Raw genomic sequence first — 24,697 nt, 5'->3', positions numbered from 1 at the left:
AAATACTTAATAAGAGATAGGAGGAAACTGTCAAAACAGTATGCTCCTACTACAGCAGTAGTACCCACGGTGAACACCCTTTGCTGTTTATTAAGCAATAAATCTTCTGAAATTCTTCTGAAATTTCTTCATGGTTTCTTGAACTACTCTAATTAGAGTCACATACAAACCCCAGAATGCATTTCACATTCAGAGAGAGAGAAGAGGCTTGAACTTTCCCCTCAATGTCTGCTGGGGAACAGAGACAGAGAACAGCAATGCTGAAGGAACTGACTAAACCATCGCTGCTTCTCAGGTGATGTAGAGCGTTTAATTTTCTTGTAAAATCAAGTGTAAGGTAAGGAGCAACATGAAAACCAGGCTGTTTTGAGGTTTAGTCCCTATGCACTCTATACCCTGTAGAAACACATACAATTTTGATAAATCATAGTTGTAAAGTAAACAAGGAACAGTTTGTGATGGTGTTTTTGCTATTGTTTCAAAGAACAGCCTGAACTTACCTTCACAGATAGTTGTGCAGATATGGTCAGTGTTATCAGACATGTATCTATAATATCTTTTCACTTCAACACACATGTAAAGAAGCACTGGATTCCTGTCTGACATGGATCCCATTTTATCCTTTAACACAGGAAGAATGTGTTGGGACAGAATGGTTTTCATTGTGACATCCGGAATGTTTCCAACACTTGTGACCTTGCCTGTGCGTCAGGGTGCCTGGAGGCATCTTTGAATTCAACCCATCTCATCTCATCACACTACAGTCCAAATCACCACCAAAGGGTGTGGGCTGGGCTCTTAAGAGATGTGAGCTGTCACTGAACAGCCCTTCCCTGCCTTGGCTGACGCATCATCTGTTGCTTAGAGAAAAGGCATAACTTGAATCATTTGCAGCACTTCATCAGTGTCTGTATCCATCCCCAGTGTGGCCTAATGATGAAGGCTAAGGGGCTCTTGCTGCATCTGCTCGCTGGCTCACAGCTGTCTAATGTCATTCAAGGATGGGCTCCCAGAAAGGCATTCAGTGCTCCACTACGGTGATACTGCAGAGAAAAGCAGCTCAGCTCCCAGCTCTGTGCTACCTGTCCCTGAGACAGAGGATCAGTGTAAAACCACTTTAGCAGAAGCCTCTGAACTGCCTTGTATTTACTTGTAGGCATGTCAGCTCTGTGGCAGAAGGAGACTTCATCTGAGGAGCACAAATGCACGAAAAGCAATGTACTCTTACAGACACAGCAGCGTGAAAGCATGCGTGCACACACACCTAGATCTGTGTGCACAACAGATGCACCGACATACACACACAAAGAAACATGAATGGGCAAACAGACATGCACACTAACACAGACAAACATGCACATGAACACATTCATGCTGACACTGTACTCTAGCTGGAATCCTGACAAAGCAAGCAAGGGACTGTTCACTATTTGTGTACACTTACAGCTTCAGAGAAAACAGGTTGTTTACGGTGTACACTAAGCAGTATACTGACAAATAAAGACATATTCCCTCACATGCTGCAAACAATATTTACAGGTCAAATTACTTATAAAATGAAACTGTAAGTGCCTAACCAGTTGTCCTATTGTACTCAGTACGTCACCTTTGATTATGCACGGCATCTCTCTATTTATGCAGTTTTCTGGCATAAACATAGAAAGCACAGTCATCCAAGCAAAAATCCAAAATATTTCCTTGGCCCTACCAGTCTTGTAAATGGTTGAAAATTATTTTTCAGAAGTTTTACATTATAAGCATCAGTTCCTTGTTGTGTCTAATTTAAAGAATCACTCTCTGTCAGACCCGCCTCCAGCCAACCCCCTGTTCAGCCACGCCCACGATCTGAGTCGCCTAAGTTTTGACCACCTGCAGCTAATTCTGTTAATCACCACTGGGATTTAAGGACTGCAATTCAGGCACCTCTTTGTGAGGTATTGCACTTGTTTGCTGAGCTGGTGGTGGTTGTGCTTTGCGCTTTTTCCGTTTAGACCTGTTTTCCTGTATGTTAACTCTGCTTATTGTCTGGCGGTTTGGATTTGTGGACTCGATTAAAAGTACTGGAGCTCTGCACTTGGGTCTTCTGACTCTTTCGTTACACTCTCAACAATGTAATGATTTTTTTACTCTTGAAACACAAGAAATACATGTTTTTTTTCCATCTTACGATAAACTATAAAGTAAAAGAACTTTTTTTGCTTTTTGTCCTTAGGACTATGGGGTTTTAAAGGAAGCTTTAGAGATGTGCTTTCAGATGTTCATTGTTTCTACAAGTGTATAAAATTACATACTGTGCCAGCTGTTGTGACATCACTCCTTCCCCTTCTTCAATCGTCCTTTTCCCTAGTTGGGGGCAGTCAGCACCTTCCCCATAATGGCCAGGTGTGATCCTTTCCTGACTCCATGCCAAATATAAGGCAAACTACAGCATTCGTATACCTCTTTTGAAAAAAAAAATCATTAAGTACAGTTCAACTCCTTTGTCTATAAATCATTTTCCACTGAATTATTTTAATAACAAATCAATGCTAGGCAATGTCAGCCTTTTTTAATAGGAACAGCACTTCTTGTACAAACAAGATGACATTCATTTTTCTAGTTGAATGATTTCTAAAGAACTGCAAATGACAGATGAAATGGTTCAACATTCAAGGGTGAGGCAGAGGCTGGGGAGCTCGGAAATAACATAACATTAATCATCCTCAGACAAAGTGTGCCGCAAACTATAAATTATCTATCAATGTTACAGTGCAGTTTGAATATTGGAGACCTTCCCCTTTTGAAGACTATGAAATACACAGAAAAGCAGGAACAAGTAACAAGAGAGAACATTTGTTATGGCCTGAAGTAAAAGAAAGCCTGAACAAATTAACAGCATAAAATCCTTTAACTATGCTGATCTTGATTCAGCTCATGGTTTCCACCAACAAAGGAGAAAATTACACATCTCTTCCTTCAAACAAGACCAATTTAACCTTTCAAGCAGAGACCTTCTTGGAATAAGCACAGTGCCGACAACAGACACAAACGCATTCTGACAAACATAGGCAGGATACTGAAATCTACCATTTTTGAAATGAGTTTATCGACTTATTGGCACAGCTCAGCGACCTCATTCTGAAATCTGCAAACACTTGGTGCTCAAAAATATGATTAGGATGTTCAGGCACTTTCTCTGTTTTAACTGTTGTTGAGAAGTATAATTTTCCATGGGTAAAAAAGAGCTGGAACAATTATATAGAAATATGACAGGTTAGAATGTCTGAGACTTGTCCTGATGAGTATTTTATAGAGCAGGGGCTGTTAGGACACTGACATCTTATACAACTTTCAAAAACCAGAACACAGAATGAAGAATGCACATTGTGACTTCATCTGTGGTGTTCTGTTTGTCAGACAGTTCAGCCATGTTCAGCTCAGACACCCTCTCGCTGATGTATTTTAACACAACATACACTGAGGCGGGAATACCACTAAAGTGAAGGAGAGAGCAGTCAGAGCAAAAACTTTACCTTGATCCTTACCAGCCCTGGTGCTACATTAAGGTATGCAGCACATACAGATAAATGTATGTTTGTGTATATGAGCTTGATGCTGATTTCATTGAAATAACAGCACCACAAGGCAGATCTACTCAAGACCACCAGATAGACCCACTCTCTGGCTCTCTTGATCACCCTGCTTGTAGCCTTCCTGGGCTCCATCACAACACACCCCTCTCTCAGCCAACTTCCTACCAGGAAACTGGAAACTACCAGATCATCCACTGGTACTAATGGATTGGCATATGAATTTCCAGGTTAATAGTACAAGCTGGCAGGATGCAGTAGTATATTGAACTCAAAAATCATTATGGTCCATACGGACATTGTAGAGGGCAGCTGTAATTCAGGCATGGTTTCAATTTGTTGTTCCTATAAAGGTGTTCTTTAAGTACAATGTTACAGTGTTTTTTTTTCAGAGTGAACCAAATGGAGAAGGTAAAGATTAGAAGGTAAAGATTTTTGACAGAGGGCACCTTGTAATGAAGATTTTTCAAACAGCTGCTCTAAACTCTGTTGATCTCAATTCAAGGGATTTTTGAGATTAAGTGTGATAATCACCCTTCTCATTTACAGAAACAACACTAAAAAATTGTATGAAAATTGAGCTTCCCCCTGGATGACCTGATATCTTCTCGATGATTTGATCAGGGACGACAGTCTGGGATAGTCGTGTTTAATCTTTTCTAAAATCTTCTGCCATGCTTGGCACCAGTCGATGACACGTTTATCGTGAGACAGACACTTCTGAGTGAAAGTCTTAGCAGAACGACAGCGGTGAAATCAAAGACGCCTCTAGAAGCTGTTTGGGTTTTGAGGGACAGTTCTCACTATGTGCCCCCCCCCCCCTCCCCCCCACAGCCAGGCATGTGCTACCCACTCTCACCCTTTCTCCACAGAGGAGACTGGAACCCCCTAAGTCCCGGTGCTGGAACAGGATCTGAACCCCTTTCTGCCCGTCCTGGGAGGGTAGGGTGTAGGGCACCCCTCATCATCTGGGCAGGTACTCCTGGGGCAGGCCAGTGTAGTTACTCTCCCTGAGGGCGCGGTCCACAGTGCGGATGTAACCGTCGATCATAAGCTTCATCTCTGGGGTGAAGGGGTCGAAGCCCTGTCGCCGCCCCCCAGAGCGCTTGAAGTGGCCATCCTGGTTGCTCTCCGCACACAGCAGCCTCTCCTCTGTCACGCTGACGTTCAGGAAGGCCGCGATGTGGCGCAGCTGGGGGAACAGCGCCCCCTGCAGGTCCTCGTAGTGCACCACCAGCACCCGCCGCCCATACTTCAGCCAGTCCAGCACGTGGGACGCCCACCACGAGGCGTAGCTGCTGACAAACTCTGGCCACTCTGAAGAGCAGGAAGACATGACAGAATATCAACCTTTTCGCGCATACAGTCACACCATTTAGCGCGTATGGTAAAACTGGTGCGATTAGAACAGTAGATTGGAAAAATTCTAGCTAATTTTAGCTTTGAGGAAACAGCGTTTACTCAAAAAAATACCGCAAATGCGGTGGTGAAAACTATGAGAAGCTTAATAATGCTAATGAAAACAAAACGGGCCATGTAACGTAACATGCGCACTACATAGCATAAAATAAGTTATGTGCGAAAGGGTTAAACTAGTGGTAGATTGACCTCTCTGTACTAGAATCAAAGACATTCTGCCACAGAGCCAGACCTCACTCCCCATATACTCCACGCAGGAAGGGGATACTTCCTGTCACATATACTCCACACAGGCGAGTGACACTTCCCTCCCCATACACTCCATACAGGAGAGGCAGACCTTCCCTTGCATGCCCTCCGTTACCATTGCTCCTCCAGTGCTGCTCCGAGGCGTAGCCCAGGTGTCCGGCGCACTTGCGGTTGAATTCGGCCACCAGGGAGCGGTAGGGGTTGCGAATCAGCAGGATGGCCGCGTCATACATCTCGATCTCCCGCTGCCCACTCTCGTGGGTTTTAACACAGATGGTCCGCCCGCTCTTCCAGTAATCCTTCTCTCCCTTGAAACCTACACAAGAGGCACAGGCAAAAGGTTTCACCTCATGCCATGTGAAGCCAATGTGTTGCATACTCGACTTTCGAGTCAGTCATTCATGTCTACATTTCTAGATACCTTGTCTAGTTCAGCCAGATAAATTGTGATCTGCCCTAGTAGGGGTAAGTTGATTCAGTTTTAACAGTGCTAATAATTTAGCAATATCAATGTTTGTGTATAGGCATTTCTCTATTTGGTATTTTTGCAGAGATTATTTTTTTAAATAAAATTTACAAGAAGAATTATTACAGAATATTTACAGAATAACTGTCTGTCATCAACTGAGGCAGACTCAAGGCAATTACATCAACATTGATGCCAAAATTCCTCATCAATGCCAAAACGATTTTACAATGAACATTCTATAAAACCTCACCTTTGTTGTAGAGGGTGCCATCAAAGTAGAAGCTGCCTGTGTAGTAGCCGGTTGCCAGTTCAATCAGGTGACGTACCCAGGTGTTGCCTGCTCCAGGGAAGCTGGACAGGGCTACCAGTGTTTCTGACTTCTCTGGCAGAAATTTCCTCTCAGTGCACCTGGAGTCTGAGAGCAGCACAGATACAAGTCACCTAGAAGCAGGTTCAGCCGTGCATTACAAATGTTGCCTTGGACATGTAATACTGATACCAGTGTAAAACACATTGACATAACCTGGTACAAAGCCATCTTTGGAAAATTACTTGGTAACAAAACATGAAAATAACAATGGTTCTCATTCATGCTCAAAGTGAGCCTTTCCATGGCCCAGAGTTTGAACAGGATATAGGTAAAGGGCATTGGATTATCAAGCCTGCTGGTACGAGAGCTGCTTTCAAGAGGCACTGCCACTACAATAGATTAAATCTATTTCAAAAGTCTGATAAATGATGACATTTTGGCTGACAGTGCATGTTTGGGAGTTTATTGTCCAATATCAAAGCAAAATCACACCAGATTTATGTCTATTAACCTTGTATTGTGAATACCTGTGAATTCCTCATTCATCATCAGCAAATATTGCTGCTATAGTATGTGGGTCCAGACATCTCTTGTCACAAAGATTTTACTTTAAATGAGACTACCTGGTCAAATAAAGGTTAATAAACATGCATGAATTAAATGCCTTCGTGTGAAGTGAAAGCAGAACGCTTTTGTCTTGACAGTTTGGCACCACCCCAATTCCTGGACCCTTACCTTGCACAGGTGTCTGGTAGACCTGGTAGTAGTCCCGGTCCGCTGAGGCAGTGGGGGCTGTGCTATTGGCCAGCGCACAGTGCTTGTCCTCGGCTCGCTGGTGGAGGGTGAAGAGCAGGGACACATAGCCGCAGAAACAGTCCGGCCTCCTCAGAACAGCCAGGGGTAGCTCCTGACCATGTGACACCATACATTAAAGCTATGCATCAAAACCACACAGATGCATCATGACAGCTGGCATACTGCACAAACACATGATACACTAGCTATAGCTGCAGAACTCTTACTACTGATATAAGCGTGTCTGAATGTATCTGCCAGGCAAAAAGTCAATGCCTGCCAAACAAGCCTGCCCAAATAAAACCTACAAGTACATCTTAAATGTACAGCTGACAGATGCCAAAGTAACACTTGGATCTGTTTTGGATTGAAATTAAGCACACCAGGGCATTTTATTTTAGTTTGTTATTTAATTCTCTGTATCTTAATTAAAAAATTCTAAGTCTTTCCTAGTGATTACATAACACTACACCTACGGAAGGTAGAGATAACAAGCCATGTAGAGCTACATGACACCTGTCTTGCTTTTGCAAGAACTCCTTGAGGAGTTATGGACATATTTTTGAAGAGTCCTAATGTTTTATGTCCTAAGCTTCAAGATATGGAGAACCATCTTTGTTGTTTTGCAAACCTGAGGTGATTTACTAATTTTTTATGGATTTATGCTTTTGTGTTTTTAATAGATTTTTAGTTTTCTGTCTGCAAAATCTCTACTCCACATGGTCAAGTGAAGACCATGCCAGTGATTTTACTTACTTGCCCTCTCATTGTGATTTTAATGTATAATTCTCCACTCTTCTTCTTATTAGTAGTAATAATTAATTATTATTAATAGTTATCATTTAATTATTAATCAACTAATTGTTAATTAACTAATTCATGATTAGTAATAATCCGCACATGTGAACACTATTTTTCTGTTTCAAAGTAGCCTGAGGATGGTTGCTACACAAGAAATATTGCTTCTTAGGTGCTATGTTTGACTAGTGTATGTTTGGTTGGAGGCCTGCTATTGAGGACAGGAACCAGGTAGAGGTAGTGGGTGAAACAGGGTTGTCAGTCTTTATTTCAAAATGCCAAGATAAAGTGGGGTCTTCCATCAGAAAAAAAAAAGCCAAAGCCACAATATCACTCTGCTAAAATAAAAGCAACCTCCCAATAATCTTAACTTTGGTCTTTTATTTTTCACTTTTTCCAAACTGGCAACTGGCTCTCTGCAACAAAGTAGTCACTAAGGGAATGCTAAAATTAGTGCTTGTTAATATTGCAACACAAAATGCATTCTTATGGTAATGTGATGCAATGTTTTTTTTTTTTTTTTTAAAGGACAGCAAGCCAGCAACTCAGGCTCTTTGATTGAAAAAGCCAAACCTGGCAAGCCTGGTGTGAAAAGAGGGCTTGATTAAATATAATTTTTTTAAATTACAGACTTTGGAAGACCTGTAACAATGTAAACCCGCAGGTATGTAGTCTACCTTTTACAGAGCCAACACATGAATGAAGGAACAGTTTAGGAACACAGAGCTGCATACTTAACATGACGATTTAATGATTCAAAATAGGTGCCTTTTCTATGTAGTAAAAATACATATTTTTAATTGTAAATTATAAGGCTGGACTTTTTATTTTCCCATACAGTTACAACTAGTTTCTCCTGATATTCTGTTCTGCTTTGTTACAGGAGATGGGCAATGGATTTGCAGACACAGGTCTAGATTGCAAAATATAAATCTTATTTTGGAAGAAATGGAGGTGGACATGAATACATGAAGCCACTTTTCAGTTTTCCATTTTCAATGAATACAGAAACAACATGTGCTGTATCTGCTAATTAACAGCATGGACTTTTCCATTAATCAGTACATGAATTCTATGAAGAACACGTCGCAGTGTTGGACCAAGCTCAGCTCCATGCAATTTTTTCATGTACTTTGCCTCCCTATATTACGCAAATTGTATATGTGGAGCCTGTTGGAGGGCTTAAGTGCACTTCACTTTCACAAGAAATGCTTGAAGATTGCAGGTGTGTGGTAGCGTGAGGCACTGTCAAAATGCATCCACTGTTGAGTCTTCTTTGTTGCGGGCAAAATTAGCTACTGCTTTGAAATACAACAAAATGTCAGTTCTGCTTTAATTTTACAACAGACGAACACATTCGTCCAAGCTATTTTATCCATTAATTTAATTTAATCTGAATGTTTTTATTCATCTCAGTATTGCCTGAGTTTGAAACTGAAGCTACCAGATGTATTGTATGGCTGTTTTTCGGAAGCATACGTAGTCCCCCCTAACGAAGCTTGAGTTAAACACAGAATATTTCCCAGCTGGTGCGTGCTGCACAGCAGTCTATGGGAGGTCCATAATTATGCTGCATCCTCACCAGCAAAGCTGGTGCACAAGATTGATTACAGAATCCATTGATTCTCGTTAGAAGCACATTAAAGTTTAAACAGCGAAACTGTTTTTTTTTTTTTTCAGGAAGCCCTGAAAAATCAAACCCTCATCAGCATGGCAGGGAGAGGGACCTTCTTCCCAGCACTGAGGCTGGTGTGCATAAGCAATCGATGCTAATCTCCGGCGCTAACTGAGTAACTGGTGGCGTGGGAGGATAATGGGAACCTTGTTCGTGCAGGTCTCGATGCAGGACTGTGATGTCAGGTTGGGCTGGACGGAGTGGACCAGGAAGGCCGCAGTAGTGTTCTTTGGCCTCTCAAAGCACCCACGATAGCGCACATTCCTGTCTAAAAAAAGGGAGACACATTCCACAGTCAGGCGGCTACAGACAAGGAGTTGAACTGCGTGTGCACTGCCAGGTGTGTCTGTGCTTAATGATTCAGACCTCATTTTAGGTCAGCGTAGCGGCATTACAATCAGCAGCTTAAGGTGTCACTTTTGTAATATTCTGCTGTTTTGGTCAGGCATTTTTAAATCCATTGTAACCTGTAACCTGTTGTGATCTAAAAGGAATTTTACTGTTCAGTACATCAGAGCAGTATTCTAAATTGAAGAATTCAAGCTCCGCTATTGAGTCATTTCTTTTGACAAAGCCTAAAGGGCAAGCTAATAATCTCCCAGCTAGTTTACGCATGCAAAGCCAGAGCTGATGATGTCAGGAGGTCCCTGGCACGCAAGCTTTTATTTGCATGTGAAATATACCAAAAAACTGTCTCTTTTAAGCTCAAAATTCCCCATGAAGTGACAGCAGTTTGCCAGAAAGCCTGCCTTCAGCAAGAGAGCCTGGCACAAACAGTATGTGTGTGCATTTCCAGCCAGTCTTCAGAGTCCTGTCTCGTGGATGTGAAAAAGAAAGGCAAGGCTGCTCCCATGCTCTTCTTAATTCATCTCCACCATTCCCCTGGGTTTGATTATGCTGTGCACTTGCAGCACTGTTCACAGCAGGAGCTGTGCCAGAGCTCACATCAGCTCTGCTCTCTGACTCTCTGCCATTACACACATCGAACAGAACAGCCTTGCCCTGTAGACTGGAGTAGGGGGCTCTTGTGTACAAAGCTGGCCCGCTGCCATTCACTGATCAAATCTCAGAGCAGCTCTACAAAATACTGTGTATACAAGCAATATGGGTACAAAAGATAAGACACTGTTATACTTTAAAGGGTTAAACAAGGGGAAAAAAAAAGGAAACCGGGTCTGGACAGTGCAAACTGGCCACGAGACGATGTTGTGTGCGCTGAAATGAATCCAGCTCAGTTCTGGCCAGACTGAGACATATTTGATGAAATAGGTCAGAGCGATCTGTGTAATGATAAGTGTGTGGGGGGTGGGCGCGTTTGCAGATGCCAGACACAGGCATGCGGGAGCTGTGCAGTGCCGGGACAGACTGTGTGCTGGCTGCGGCTGGAGCTTGAGGGTGTTCGCCAGATGTTCGCGCTCCAGCCTGCGGCCATCCCTCTGCGGGGGGGGGGGCTCTTGGGGGGGTTTGGGGGTGGGCACTCACATCTCCGCTGGCCCGGCAGCAGCTCCTCCACCTTGTAGATGGAGAGGCGGCTCACACCCCCACAGGGGGAGCCCTTCTCCCCCTTGCAGTCCAGGTTACAGTCCTCCTCCCGCGCGCGGGAGCTGCTGATGCGGTTGCCACAGTAACACTCTGCTCCGTACTCCAGCCCCGCAAACTGGTACCCGCTGCAGGCAACAGAGAAACAGACCCAGAGATGCACCTCAGCCAAAATACTCCCATCAATGTGGGGCATCTGCTTACAAGTACATTCTTTCATCCCCTAAACTATATATTACATGGTAATCGATGACTTCTAACTTCTGGTATGTCTGTGCTAATGTAGTGCATAAATACATGGATTCCTTAAAACCCCTTGGTGAAAAATCGTCTCTCTCTCTCTCTCAGTGTTATGCTTTTGTAACATACAGTATATACCCTAATCCTCATGCTAATAAGTCATCACTCTCTACAGGACAATTCTGATCTACATCTACTGTACACATTGAAACAGGGAGGTACACATTCAGACACACGCAAGTATGGAATGGCAGGCTGAGCAAAACGCATCCAAAAATGACTTCCTTCCTTTAGCGAGGAGCGCAGCAGGTGGCGGCGCTGAAAGGGCATTCACACAGAGCCTTTTTTGTCCTCCCGTGAGGGTCGGGCCCCCGATCTGACAAAGACCCAACTGTGGTGTCACTTCAGAGCCAGCGGAACCCGACCTTCCTCCGGACAGGTTAACTTTTGCAGCTGCCTCTTCTCATCTGGCACCGGTGGCTGCCGTGAACAAACTTGTTGCCTCAGGCGAATGACGCACACAAAATGGGCAATGGCGCTAATGTACCTACACCCTGATCTATGCCACAATGTGCTCCATACATCCCAATGAGCACAGACGCCTGTCATTTTACATTCTACGTGTGCACGGCAGTCTCATTCAGAATCAACCTTTCCTTTTAAGGGAAAATGCAAATCAACCAAAAAAAAAAACCAGCCCGTCTCACATTAATCTTGCTCCATATCTAAATGTAGGAAATTTTCAAAGCCATAGAGAATTACAGCACAGGAAGCCAGATCTTGTGACCAGTGACTGGGTGATTGACAGTATAGTTTGAGTCCCATTACATCCCTGCCTCTTGGAACTTGAAAGAAGCATTTGGGTTGGAGCTTTATCACATGCTTAAAAATAGCTATGTTATTCCCACAGTAAATGGGGGATTAGCAGATGGAAAGCACACTTCAGAACGTCCTTCTACCATTCTGGAAATTTCATAATAGAAGAGATAACAAAAAACACATGATTATGAAAAACCCCAGTATGAACATATGGAAATGAAAACTGAATAGACTGCATTAGGGTAATGCTTTGAAAAATGATGGCTGTATTTTGAATTTTACATTAAATTGTTTAGAAGAGCTACACCATGCATCTGTTCTGTTGTTTGCTTCACAGTTAACCCAGTGCATTTAAAAAAAAAAAAAAGAATAAGCTACCATTCATCTCAATAACCGATTTACTACCCAAATGCAGCTGTTGATTCTGTTAAAGCCTGGAAGAATAAGCCATATCGACCCCACTGTTAACATTCATTAAAAATGTAGCTAATGTTGCTAGGTTGTTCAGGCAGCACTATTTAATGACAACACCAATTGCCATATATGAAGTTTTCAGCACACCTCTATTTCATTGGTTCATCTCCTGTGGTACATTTCTTTGGTGCTGTTTTCACTTACCCGTGAGGACACTTTCGACACAGTGACCCACGTCAATGGGGACATGCAGTTTGATTTGCAGGGAGTGGAGCTGTGTGATATCATCAGCAATATTATTTTATGAAAGTAACCCGAAATGACACGACCAATTCACCCAGGCAATGAGGCACACTGTAATCTGCAAAAATGGTGTGCTTGTTAATAGTCATGGCCAAAAGGAATTGCCTCTTAATCCCTTGAACATGAATAAAGGTGCATCTGTCTGGAACAGCTTCACATATATCATCTTTAATGGGGTATTCTGCTATTAACAAAAGAAATAACTTTTTACTCTGGGAACAACTGCTTTTGACTTTGACTATTTGTTGCTCTGCTGTTTGCTCTTACATGAAAAGGATTACCTATGTATTACAGTCCCAATATGAATATAGAATATTGAATAAAAAGGGAAATGATTACGTGACATTTTCTGTCTTGTACAAGCATATAGACCAGGTGAGACATGTTATTCCAGAGTTTTTACTTGTGCGAGAATATGATGCATTTCATGTTAAACCAGTGTTGACTGTAAGGTTTTAAAGCAGAAAGGCAAACGGGTTCTTTGAAAATCAACTCTAAAACGAGCTGTCCTTACCAACCTTAATTTCAGGCTGTACCCTACCCTGTCCATCACCTGAGCTGGGAAGCTCCTCTGACAGAAACGGACCAGGGCAATAGCTTTGACCCGAACTGACATTCTTTCTAAGTGGGTGAGACAGGCTGCTTCAAGCCATAGAAATCCGGGATTACCTCTGACAGTGTAAGTTACTATGAAGCGCAGACATGACTCCCATTTCCTCTAAATCCTATAACGCCAGAGATGGAAGTGGTCTAGAAATGACCTGTTGCAATTTTCTATCAGTTTGCCACAAAGTCCCTGGTGTGTATCAATGTGTCCGAGCCAAGTGACAACCATAGCGTGATTTTGTTCCAAGTGGGTGGCCAATGGCTCCATGGACCTTGGCACACAGTCTTTGCAAATTGTTTCACCAATCCAGTTCAGTCGAAAACAAACTGCCTCTGCAGGTTACTGTGGCAACCTACCCCTTGGCAGGAATTCATTGTTTTTTTTTTGTTTTTTTTTAGTAATTTCACCTGCAAGGGGGCACATACTGGTATAGCGTGTACCTTTGAGCCAAAACTAAACCTGAAAGGCCATTAAATGTGTCCATTATAAATCTCCAATGAACATATAGGACAGACAGATTTGATTAAAATGATAATATTATCATAAGGAAAATCCTGTCTTTAAAGCAATAACTTGTCTTTTCAATGAAACATAAATGCCTTCCTCACACTATTCTTAAGATTATTCCACCGTTCTATTACCAATGAATTTCTCACTTATTATGTTCTCCTGGGCCAGTTCTTTATGATGCACTCAGCTGTGCCTGTAGTCTTAAAATGGAATTAACAGAAGAATATACCTGATATATCCATTCAGAGGCTAATCTTTGGTTTAAAATTCAAATATGAAGTGACAAAATATCTCACAGCACAAAATCACGATATGACTTTCTTCAGTATCCTTGTTATTTGCATGTACAGGATATGTGTGCATATGCACACACACACACACATACACACACACACACACACACACACACACCGCACCAGCCGTTCACCTGGTTATCTGGTAAATTGGTGGTGCCAAATGGATGCGCACATTTGCCAACTCCATCAACACTAATCATTCGACCTCACCTAGCGCCCACAGGTAATTACCTCCCCTCCCAATCACAGCTCAACTTCACCAGCGGGCTCACTGCCAGAAACAGCCTGAATGCTGCACAATCTGCTTCCTTATTTGCTCATTTCAATCAGTGTGCAATCACCTGCACCGCAACTGTCTATCTGTCTGAGTACCAGACCTTTCACGTGTATGGGGGATAAGAGTTGAGCTTACCTTTCCGAGCAGGTGTCTTGACAAAGGGTGCTAGTCATTTTTCGAAAGTCATAAAACACAGTCCCCCCAAGAGCTCGATCCACTTTGTCATCCAAGAAGCAGCCAATGTAGGTTCCTTTTCATTTAAATAGAAGTAAAAGGAAATGTAAGGACACAATACATTTGTGGAAATTCTAAACAGAATTACAAACAGAATCATAGACAGAGACCCTTCTTATGTATGCCTTTGTTCTATGAAGATTCTTAGAATTTTCAGACCTATAATATTTTCAAAGAGAGTGCGCTGCATGCTGAAAAGCAATATGGCTGTGACCAATGATTACCTTTGTGGCCGACCTTCCTGTGCGCAGGCCCTCGCTCTGCCCGGGTCTCCTGCTCCGTCATGAGGCTGTGGAACCAGCGCCGTCGAAGGTGCCGGATCTCCAGGTTCCGGGACATGAGCCAGCGTGGCCCGTTCCTGCTGTGGGAGGGGTCACCCGGATTCCCCTCCCTGTTCGGCGCTGCCCTCTGAGGCTCGGCGGCTTTGGGCGGGGAGGGCAGGGAGGGCAGCGGAGGGAGGCTGGCGGAGCCCCTCTGGGACACCACCAGGCTGGAGCGCTGCAGCAGGAGGACGCTCCCGGCCATGATGTAGGCCACGCCCAGGAAGAGGAGAAGCATCTGCACCCGTCGGAGGAAGCGCTGAAGCCTGTAGAAGGGCTTAGCCATCCCCGTTCTCTGTCCCGCTGTGGACCAGCGCACCTCAAGCGGGAAGGCGTGGGGTCTACAGCTTCATGGGAGGCCTGCCCTGACTAGTCATTCCAGACAGCCTCCCACACCCCACTACAGTGCATTCCTAAGCTTCTTCCTGTTTGATTATTTCACACAGGCATGTCTGGGGTAGATCTTGTTAGGCCCCTCAGATGCCCTCCAGTGGCAGCTGACTTGATTTAGCTGGCAGCAGGTGCAGAAATCCCTTGTTGGCACCAGTCTCCACGGCAACATATGCCAGGCTCTCTCACCGAGGCTTTGATGAACCTGTGGTTCAAATAGAAGCCAGACAGATCCAAGTTGAGGCTCATATTTCTCTTTTTACACTCGGCAATAAAACTGAGACAGTGGAGAAATATAAAGGGCTGGGGACTTTACTGTGGCTGTGTATCTCTATTAGAGGACAAAGTAACACTAGCTTTGCTCTGTCTCCATTTCCTTCCAAATAACCACACTGCTGCGTGTAAGTAGGTACTGTGTCTGTGTTAATCATGAAGCTGCTAGGCTTCACATCCACATAATTCTGTTCAGTCTCTACTATGTAATCCTGTAACCATTCTCTGATCTTTACTCAAACATAACTGTACTACAAGATAATACTCCCCTAAGACTAACATGAAGCTTTTAATGTCTTGTTTCACAGGGATACAGAGACAAAAAATTCTGCTTCCATACAGAGCTGATGCTCAAAGTGGCTAGTTGTAGAAGGTGCCAGGAGCTAGTACTAACTCAGATTTTATATTCCCATGACACTACTAAATGCAAATTATGACTGCGGTACTAACCTCACTTTCCCCTGAATCTATAACATACTAACATATGAGTGCTATGAGCAGATTAAAGAGCTTTTTGTGCTGTAACATGTAAACAACACTTGAAGGAAAGGTCCAACATTTGGTCATTTATAAAAGGACCACACTAGGCGTTCCATAAATCTGTTCTTTGCTTTGCTGAGGTAGCACTACTGTGCCAGTGTATTTTACACAGTTCTTTGATGGAAGTGTCACAGCTGAATATGGACACTTAATCCATGAGAACAAATGTAGTGCCGTTGCTTTCATTTAAAAGCTGCTTTTCAGCATTTTGTCTTTGGGAAACTTGGCCCTTACAGAAAAGGCTGAACATTAAGAAAAGGCTGAACATTACAGTACTGTTTGACTGACTCCCCAGGCAACACCCCAGGCAAGTTGAGTTGTAGCATTTAGACCTCAATTTCTGCCTACACATGAGCCATACCTTGTTAAAAAACATCAATACCTGGACACAACAGAGCAGTCTGACCAACTCATCAGAGGAGTCAATAAGGAAGCAACCAACAACTGCTTATTCTTTAATAATAACAGAGGAATCATATCTGTGAATTTTCACAGGGATGTTTTGTAGGTCTTCATTCAGCGGGGGATGTTAAGAATAGTCAACCCAGCCATTAGAAACAGCAAGAGAGAGCAAATTGCTATATGAACAGTCAGTCAGGTCTCTGGAGTCTGCATACTATGCACAGCATTGCTTTCCCTGTAGTACACTCTTAGTTTAATATGCACCTGTCTCAGTCTTTTCTACGGTTATCATTTCAATTAATTACACTTCCTTTGATTTAGCATGAATGCCTACAAGAGCTTTAGGTCACATGTCAAAATTATTAGTTTACTTTATCGCAAGTTCAAACTGAATAAAGTGACTGCCTTTTTGCCAAGAATAGATAATCGGACCTCACGGGCTATGAACTTCTTTCATACTTTCATACCACCCACTATGTATGCCGTGGCATAAAGAGCCCCCAAATTAACGCATCCACACAGCTGTTTGACCTCGCCTCAAAGGCCGGATTGGTGAAAGACCCATATTCACACGCGTGCATGGTGTCTCTCAACAACGCAGAATGAACCAAAAGAAGCAAACTACAAAGCATGGCAATTGGCTGAGCGACTCATTATTCTGCTTGGTTTACAGCACAGCTGCCAGCCAAGAGGGCTGCTCGGCAGGGAGGACCTTGCGGTGGATTCACTGCAGAAACACTGCAGGTCGTAACTGTCAGTGCAGTAGTCAGTGCAGTAGAATGGACGGGCTCCACTTGTGAGAGTTGCTCTGAGGCAGCGATTAACACACAACACAAAACAAATGACAAACGCACGCACACACACACACACACACACACACAATCACAAATGCACATGACAGACCCATGCATGCACACAAGCACCCTAGAAAACCACACAATACATTATACACTAACACCCACACTTAAGTCACAAATGCATTCACACGCATGTACACAGACATTTACTGTATATCTTGCATAAGGATTAAAACGAACAGTGTCACAGGGGACACTATCTCAGTCAGGGCTTCTTCCAGTCCTTCTTCCAATCCTCAGTTTATCAGCTACAATCAGCATATAGATTATTAAAATACTAGGACTTTCTAGCATGACCAACAATACAGATGAAGAATTGTTCTGTCTAAATTTATTCAATCACTGAGGTACTGACAGAAAAGCAAATGACCTTCGCTTTCAGGTTAAGCAAAGCCATTTTAAACACTTTGGTGTTTGTGGCTCATAACGACTTCTTGATTTGAAACGGTTTATTGCAAACACGTTCTTTTAACTGCAGGGAATAGGCCTGGGATGAAAGGATCAGATCCAATAAACTGTTCATCGGCAAGAAGCTGCTGCCCTTAAAGCTTTGGGGAGCAACCCTCTGGAACAGATTCCTCCTTTCCTTCATATTTTTTCAGAACTGTATCTTATCTCCAAACCACATATCAAAACCAACACATTAATACAACTACTGTACTGGGCAGGACCTTTAAAACCAAAACAAATAGCAGCACAAAAAAGGCATAGCCATGGACTATGTCCATAAAGTTTTCAGCATGGTCTGTTGGAACAGCATTATTTGTATCTGTTTGCCCTAGTGAAATTTTGAATGTTGTTGAACAGATACTTTCCATACAAAGTTCAAATAATGCAGAAAACTGAAACTACACTGACCATCCACAAGTCAGCTGGCTTTAACACTGTAATTACAAAGGATTACAAATGATGCTTGGCATCTCCCCTTGGCACCTGTTGCCCTTCCTACCCACCAATGCAATTTAATGGCTGATCATCTGGGTTACCTGTGCCTCCAATAATTAACCCTCCGCTTTTTCACCAGGTATAATTTTAATATCAGGAATGTGACAAGGAAAAACAGTAGTTGCCTAAAATTTGTAAATGTCATGACCTGTATACAAATTACAGGGTAATGTGGGGAAATTATCATCTCTTACTACAGTAAAGGTCAAATAAGACCACACTGCAATTTTCAAATAATTAACTCCCCCACATTTTGTTTTTAAGAACTTACTTTATGCTTTTAGTTTGTGCTACAATGTATTCAACTTTTCACAAGCTGGGTTCAAATGTTTTAGGACTAACAGCTGCTTCAACCTCCCCAAAAAGCAGCTATCCGGATGACAAGCTGATGAATGACAATGACTAGACACACTGGGGAAGAAACTTCCATCTGACTCCACCTGATTTTCAGGGATAAAGCACTTATCAGTCAGCAGACAGGTGTCAGTGGGAGGCTAAGCTTCAGCTTTCCGTCTGAGAGAGGCCTGAATCAAAGTTTGATCTGTCTATTTTTTTAGTGAAGCGGTGAATGAGGCTCGTCTGGAAGCATGGCGCATACAGCAGGCTTCCCTTGTCAACAACACTGTGCCTCCTCTGAAATAACTGCCCTTCACTGGCCAGTCCAAAGTTTGTTTCCCCAATACACTATAAAAATAACTCTTAATGAAGAGGGAAGGGATGAGCGAAGACCTGGGCTCAACACTATACCTGTGGATCCAGCTAGATGCTTTCAGATGCTTTTGCTCTGCTGGTGTGGGATGAAAAGGTGTATTCAATGAGAGGCATGTGCTGTGTTCCCAGGGCTTGTAAAATGATGCCTCTGTCTTTCCTCATCTGGATGAACGGGAAGCGATGGGTTCTGCAGGCCCGACAGAAATCTTAGCTGACTACTGCTGTTTCCCTGTACGCTTCACACTGTTAGACTAATCTCTGCCTGCCTCCTTCTGAGCTGCTCCCCTCCACTGTAAGACCTCCAGGGCACCTTGGGCCAGCAATACTGATGTCTCCTCTTCATGTTTTTTTTCTGTAAATCCTTGCTTTGTTTAGCAGAGTCAAAATCTGGAAACACTGACATCCAGCAAAGCACTTCCAGTATACACATATTTGAATTTCTTGCAATTATATTACACATACCTAAATCATATACAGTAAATAAACTGAAAATCCCTGACACCGGGGAGCACTCTTAGATTTCTTGAGAGGGGTGAAGGGTATATTTTATGAAGTATTGAAATTTTGAAATTAAAAATGGACAGCATTTAATTACTTATATGTGGCATTACTTTTGGACCACTTACATATCAAGATTTATAGTCAAGTCATAAACAAGCCCTATAACTGAAAACGGTCAATAAACGTCAGGCCTTGGACAGTGCTTTATGGACCGCTAAAATAAAACAGTGGTATATATACAAGGTGTCTGGATCTTTCTGCTGTCAGACTTGAAATGCTGGTATTCATTCTGCTGCTCTTCCTGAAAATTATACAGTACCTAAGAGCACAGAGACCACCGCCTGGAGTGAACTGATAGGACCGCAGTCTGAGCAGTTTGCAATTTTCAGGAAATGAATCCCCAGCAACAGATACATAACTGTCCTGTTGTTGTGGATGTTATAGGTTTCTCTCTACCTCCCTCTCTCCCCCTCTCTATCACTCGAAACTGTGTACCATCTCATTGGCTGTTTTTCGCCATTGTGATGCCACCATAAAGCCATCAGTTCCGTTACAGGTCATTGACCTCTTGACCAGGATTGAAATAGCCAAAAAAATCTCATTTCACAATAGCCTTATAAAATTCTCAAGCTAAAATGTAGGATGTTAGATGCTTATCAAGGGACCTTACAGTCATGTGTTCAGCCTTCCAGGATATATTTGTAAGAATAGCAACCTCAAAACAAGAAATAACAAGAATGTCATCACACTATGTTACATTACTTCTTTTTATTGACTTATGCACAATAATACAAAGTTAGTTTTTGCATTAAAAGACAAATAATACTGTCCTAAAATAATTCAATACTACTTAAACAGCATCCACAGGCCATTTCAGTGTGTACATACATATAAAACCATGCATACTCCATCACAGTGAGCTACCTGTGATGTATAAATGGGTGGATCTCCTGCTGGCCACACAGATGATTGGCACACTGCCCCATAACCCCAGGGGCTGTAAACCCTGCCTCCTTTCCATCAGTCTCTCCCCTGCCACTGTCAAAATCTGCAGGATAGAATCTCAACAGCTTCTACCCTCACAGCTGTCCCTAGCTGCCATCTCAACAAGCCCACAATGGGCCAGAAAGCAGCCATTCCCACGCATGGATGCTAATTTGACTGTGTCGTCCGGTTAGACGACAGTTACAACTAAGTGCAGTTACAACTACACCGCTGTGTTTTAAAGCTGACTGGACCCATGCCTTCAATGCTCTAAGCTTGTCCGTCTCAGGTATTCAGAGGTGACACGTGATCTAAACTGGGAATAACAGTTCTCACTATTCACAAAGAAGAATAACTTATCTTGATGCTTTCGAAACAGCCCATCGCAGGGCATAATGAGAACGAAGCAAACACATCGCAATGCCTAACGTATTTCTGTTTAGTGCTTTAGATTTAGATACTGAAATGTATCATGGAATGGATACAATGTTTAATAATTTTAAATACTGTACAGCTTTTTGATATTCTAAACAAAATAATGTTTTACATGAAATGCCTGTCGACAATACGTCTCAACTCATGATTATAGCATAAAAAGCTCCCTGTGGTGCGAATGTTGCAATTTACATTAACTAGAGAGCTGGCTGCGTCTTGTTTTGACAGGCTCCTCGGTGTGTGTAAATTATATCTTTACTGGCTGTCGGTCATACTCCATCATCCACAGCTATGGCATCGACATTCACAGTTAGCTTGGCACATCTGGTCATTTCTGCAGCATCCTCGAAAGGCGTCTTAAAATCAGAATACAATTCCGATGCCACTAGCTGCATGGTGCCACAGTACACCACTGTGCCCGTCTTTCATGTTCCAATGTTCAACAATCCTGGCACGTAATCTTCACTTGTAGCTCGGCTCCGAGAAAAGCCGTTAGTGTAATGTATTGCTATCCCTTGAAATGATCGGGAAAGTGATAGCAAGGCAACCCTCTAAATTCAAATATAGTATAGCCGAAAAGATTGTGCAGATAAAGTATTTTTCTAGATAACAAGCATAACAAACAACCGGAGTTATAGGTTCGTCGAACGAGCAAAACTTTGGAAGAGCTGCGAAACGAGTATAATATGCTTACCTTAAACTGCTAGTGGGACTGAGGCAGCAAAAATATTAACAACCGGCAGACCAAATCTGATTTAGCAACATGTAGTTCTCCAGTATTAAAATGCAAAAACATCCAGCGTCAATCGCAGTCGAGTCTGACTATTCTTCGAAGTCCGCTGTATCTACCTCTCCGTCTCAGTCGTTATTTCACATGCTTTCTCATTGTCGTATTTTCCATTGTTGTAAAACCACACCGAATCAAGCCAATCCGTACGTCCAAACTAGATGTGCCTCTTTGTCCTCACATCCCTTTCTAGAAGCACATCTCAACCCGTACAGTTACATATCGGGCAATAAGGACCGTGCACGCAAACTCATTGGCAGGGGACACCTCTACGCTCCAGAGTCCGCTCCCTCTGGTGTGTACAGCCAATGTCTCCCTTAGCTCCGCTTTTACGCCCGTCACAAATCGAACTCGGGGAAACAGTTGGGAGGAGTTGGATGACGAACTCAGTTTTGATCGAAATTCGAAACACTCAGGCTAAAACACCTGATGTTCGTCTCGCACAGTATCATAAGTGTCATTAATAGGCCTATATATTGGTGATAACTTATACATATAGTTCGATTTTTAGTATTGATAACTAACTAAGCCAACCGGTGGATTTTAACCGCTAGCGCATTAAACCTGTTTCTGTTTGAACGATGAGCCTCGCTTCTTCTGAGCAAGCCAGGGGGTTATCAAAATTAAGTGTTTTGCCAGTGTAGCCCGATCCAAATGTTATCATGGTAAACGTGGCTGCAATTCAGGACTGGGATAGCCGGCAGTAGTACTGGTCACCTGAGGTTAGCACTCATATTTTTCATTTCTAATTTATAAATATTAATCCCGAAATCAAACCTCTCTGCGAAAAGGTACTCAGCAGATGTTTGCATATCTAAGAGGCTGAAGTATTGTTGAACAGCATTAACCGATCAGAGAACAGTAGCAATCTTTATTCATACCGTGCGTTTTGTACACTACGCTCAAAGCGCTTTTCAAATGTAAAAATAATAATAATTAAAAGGTTGTAATGAGCCAGCGCAATAATAAACACGTCACGAACAGTCGCTACCTTGTAAATGAAGGATAACAAACATCAAAGGACAGCACTGATTAACAATTTACAGTCTAATGAAAGATGAATTCAAATAAGAGGTATCCAATTAAATCTGAACCTGCTTTTCAGAGGGGTTGCCTTAGGGCTAATCACAGTGTAGCTTCAAATCAGGAATAATACAACAGCAGAAAATAAGAAAAAAAAGAAAATAAACTGGTCAATGTCCTTTAAACTTGCCTATAGCCGAGGCACTAAGAACCTGCTGGTGTCATTTATTGTATTGTCTGTCCATCTGAATGGTTGTGCATGGGGTGGGCAACACAGTAGAGTTTCTTTGTCCTACCTGTCATTCCATGGTTTCAGCAGGGATCTCTGCTTGTCTCTCAGGCATCTCAGCCTGGATGAAAGAGCACCACCTTCAGCTCAACCTGTCCAAGACAGAGCTCCTCAACATCCCAACTACCCCATTGGTTCAGCACAACATCACCGTACAGCTTGGCTGAACAACACTAACTCCATCCAAGTCTGCAAGGAACCTGAGGGAAGTGTGTGATGACCAGCTAAATTTCGTCAACCACATCACAATTACTGCCAGATCATGCAGATTTGCACTGTACAACATCTGGAAAATCAGGTTTTACCTATCTGAATATGATGTACAGCTCCTTGTCCAGGCTCTTTTCTTCTCAAGACAGGACTGCTCTTCTCTCTAGGCTGGCTTACCTGCATACACCATTAAGCCTCTGCAGTTGATACAGAATGTGGCTGCACGTCTGGTTTTCAACCAACCGAAAAGGGCCCACCTTCAGTTGGTTACACCTCTCTTTTTCTCGCTCAGCTGGCTCCCTCTAGCTGCCCGCATCATGTTCAAGGCCTTGATGTTTGCATTCAGAAAAAGCAACTAAACTGCACCTACTTACCTGAAAGCACTACAACAAGCCTATGTTCCCACCCGACCACTACGCTCTGGTGTTGAACGGTGTCTGGTGATCCTGTCACATTGTGGCACAAGCTCACTATCCAGAACTTTCTCCACCATTGTCCCCCAATGCTGGAATTCACTTCCACACTTTATCCATTCTGCCGTGTCCCTCACTATCTTCCAGAAGCATCTGAAGACACTCACCTGATCACCAGAAAAACTACCACCTAAAGCAATTTGTTATGTCCTAAACTTTGTTTTCTTTTAAAAAATTCAGATCAAATGGTTTAATGTACTTGTGTCTCTACCACATAGCTGATACCTTGCCTGGCCAACTATTGAAACCTGGTCATGCAGTACTTCTAATATTATTGACTTGTGTTGTACTCTGCCTCACTTGTAAGTCACTTTGGATAAAAGTATAATGTATAATAAATGTAAATGTACTTTAATGTTAGGGCCAGATATGATGATAGGACATGCAGATGAGCCTCTGGAAATGTATTATTTTCCATTAACACAGTGGGATGGTAGGGGAATGGGGTGAAATAGAAATAAATTGAAACAAGTGCACAGCTGTGTTAATGGGGGACTGACCTGCGGGTGCAGCTGCTGTGGAGAGCTGGGCAGCTGTCCATGGTGCTGACTACCTCAACTCAGTGGTTCTGAAATGACAGCCGTCTGGCCTGCTCTTGCAACACAGCCACCACCCCTCCCCTGTGCCTGCCTCAGCCAGTGCCAGACTTAGTCAAACACAATAAGGAAAAGACTAACCAGGAAAAAGTATTTTAGCATGAGGCTGTTAGCAGTATTGCACTCCCGAATGGACTCTGAGTTTGAGTGCTTTCTGCATGTTCTAAGGGGTCAAATAGCTAAATTTGCAGCCTAATACTGCTGCTGATTACTACTGTTGTTGCATAGGATTTGTTAGTCCCGTTATAACTGAACTCTGAGACAGAGCTTAATGAGTGTCACCCTTTGATTTGCATCACAAAGACCAGTCATAACTTTTAAAATGCTTTTGCTGACAGTGTACAACTAGTAGTGTTCATGTTATAGTCATTGACAACTCAAAATGAAATTCTGACAGAGATGGTAACTCCTGACAGAGTCTGGTGTGCTGTTGTTTGA

General features: G+C 42.9%; 1 protein-coding gene across 1 annotated transcript; it reads right to left on the bottom strand.

The window, feature by feature from the left end:
• Positions 1-4,486: 4,486 nt before the first annotated feature.
• On the bottom strand, positions 4,487-15,148 carry wscd1b (WSC domain containing 1b). Its single transcript, XM_036525554.1, has 8 exons — positions 14,748-15,148; positions 14,425-14,539; positions 10,767-10,951; positions 9,431-9,552; positions 6,752-6,923; positions 5,957-6,121; positions 5,353-5,553; positions 4,487-4,886 (listed from the first exon to the last, which is right to left on the bottom strand). Exons 1-8 carry the CDS (start codon positions 15,127-15,129, stop codon positions 4,534-4,536), a joined length of 1,695 nt encoding a protein of 564 aa, XP_036381447.1. The 5' UTR covers positions 15,130-15,148; the 3' UTR covers positions 4,487-4,533.
• Positions 15,149-24,697: the final 9,549 nt, after the last annotated feature.

The sequence above is a fragment of the Megalops cyprinoides genome, chromosome 3 (genome assembly GCF_013368585.1).
Source record: "Megalops cyprinoides isolate fMegCyp1 chromosome 3, fMegCyp1.pri, whole genome shotgun sequence".
Classification (NCBI taxonomy): domain Eukaryota; kingdom Metazoa; phylum Chordata; class Actinopteri; order Elopiformes; family Megalopidae; genus Megalops; species Megalops cyprinoides.
The sequence above is the reverse complement of the archived record's forward strand: the minus strand, read 5'-3'. Positions and strand labels throughout refer to the sequence as shown.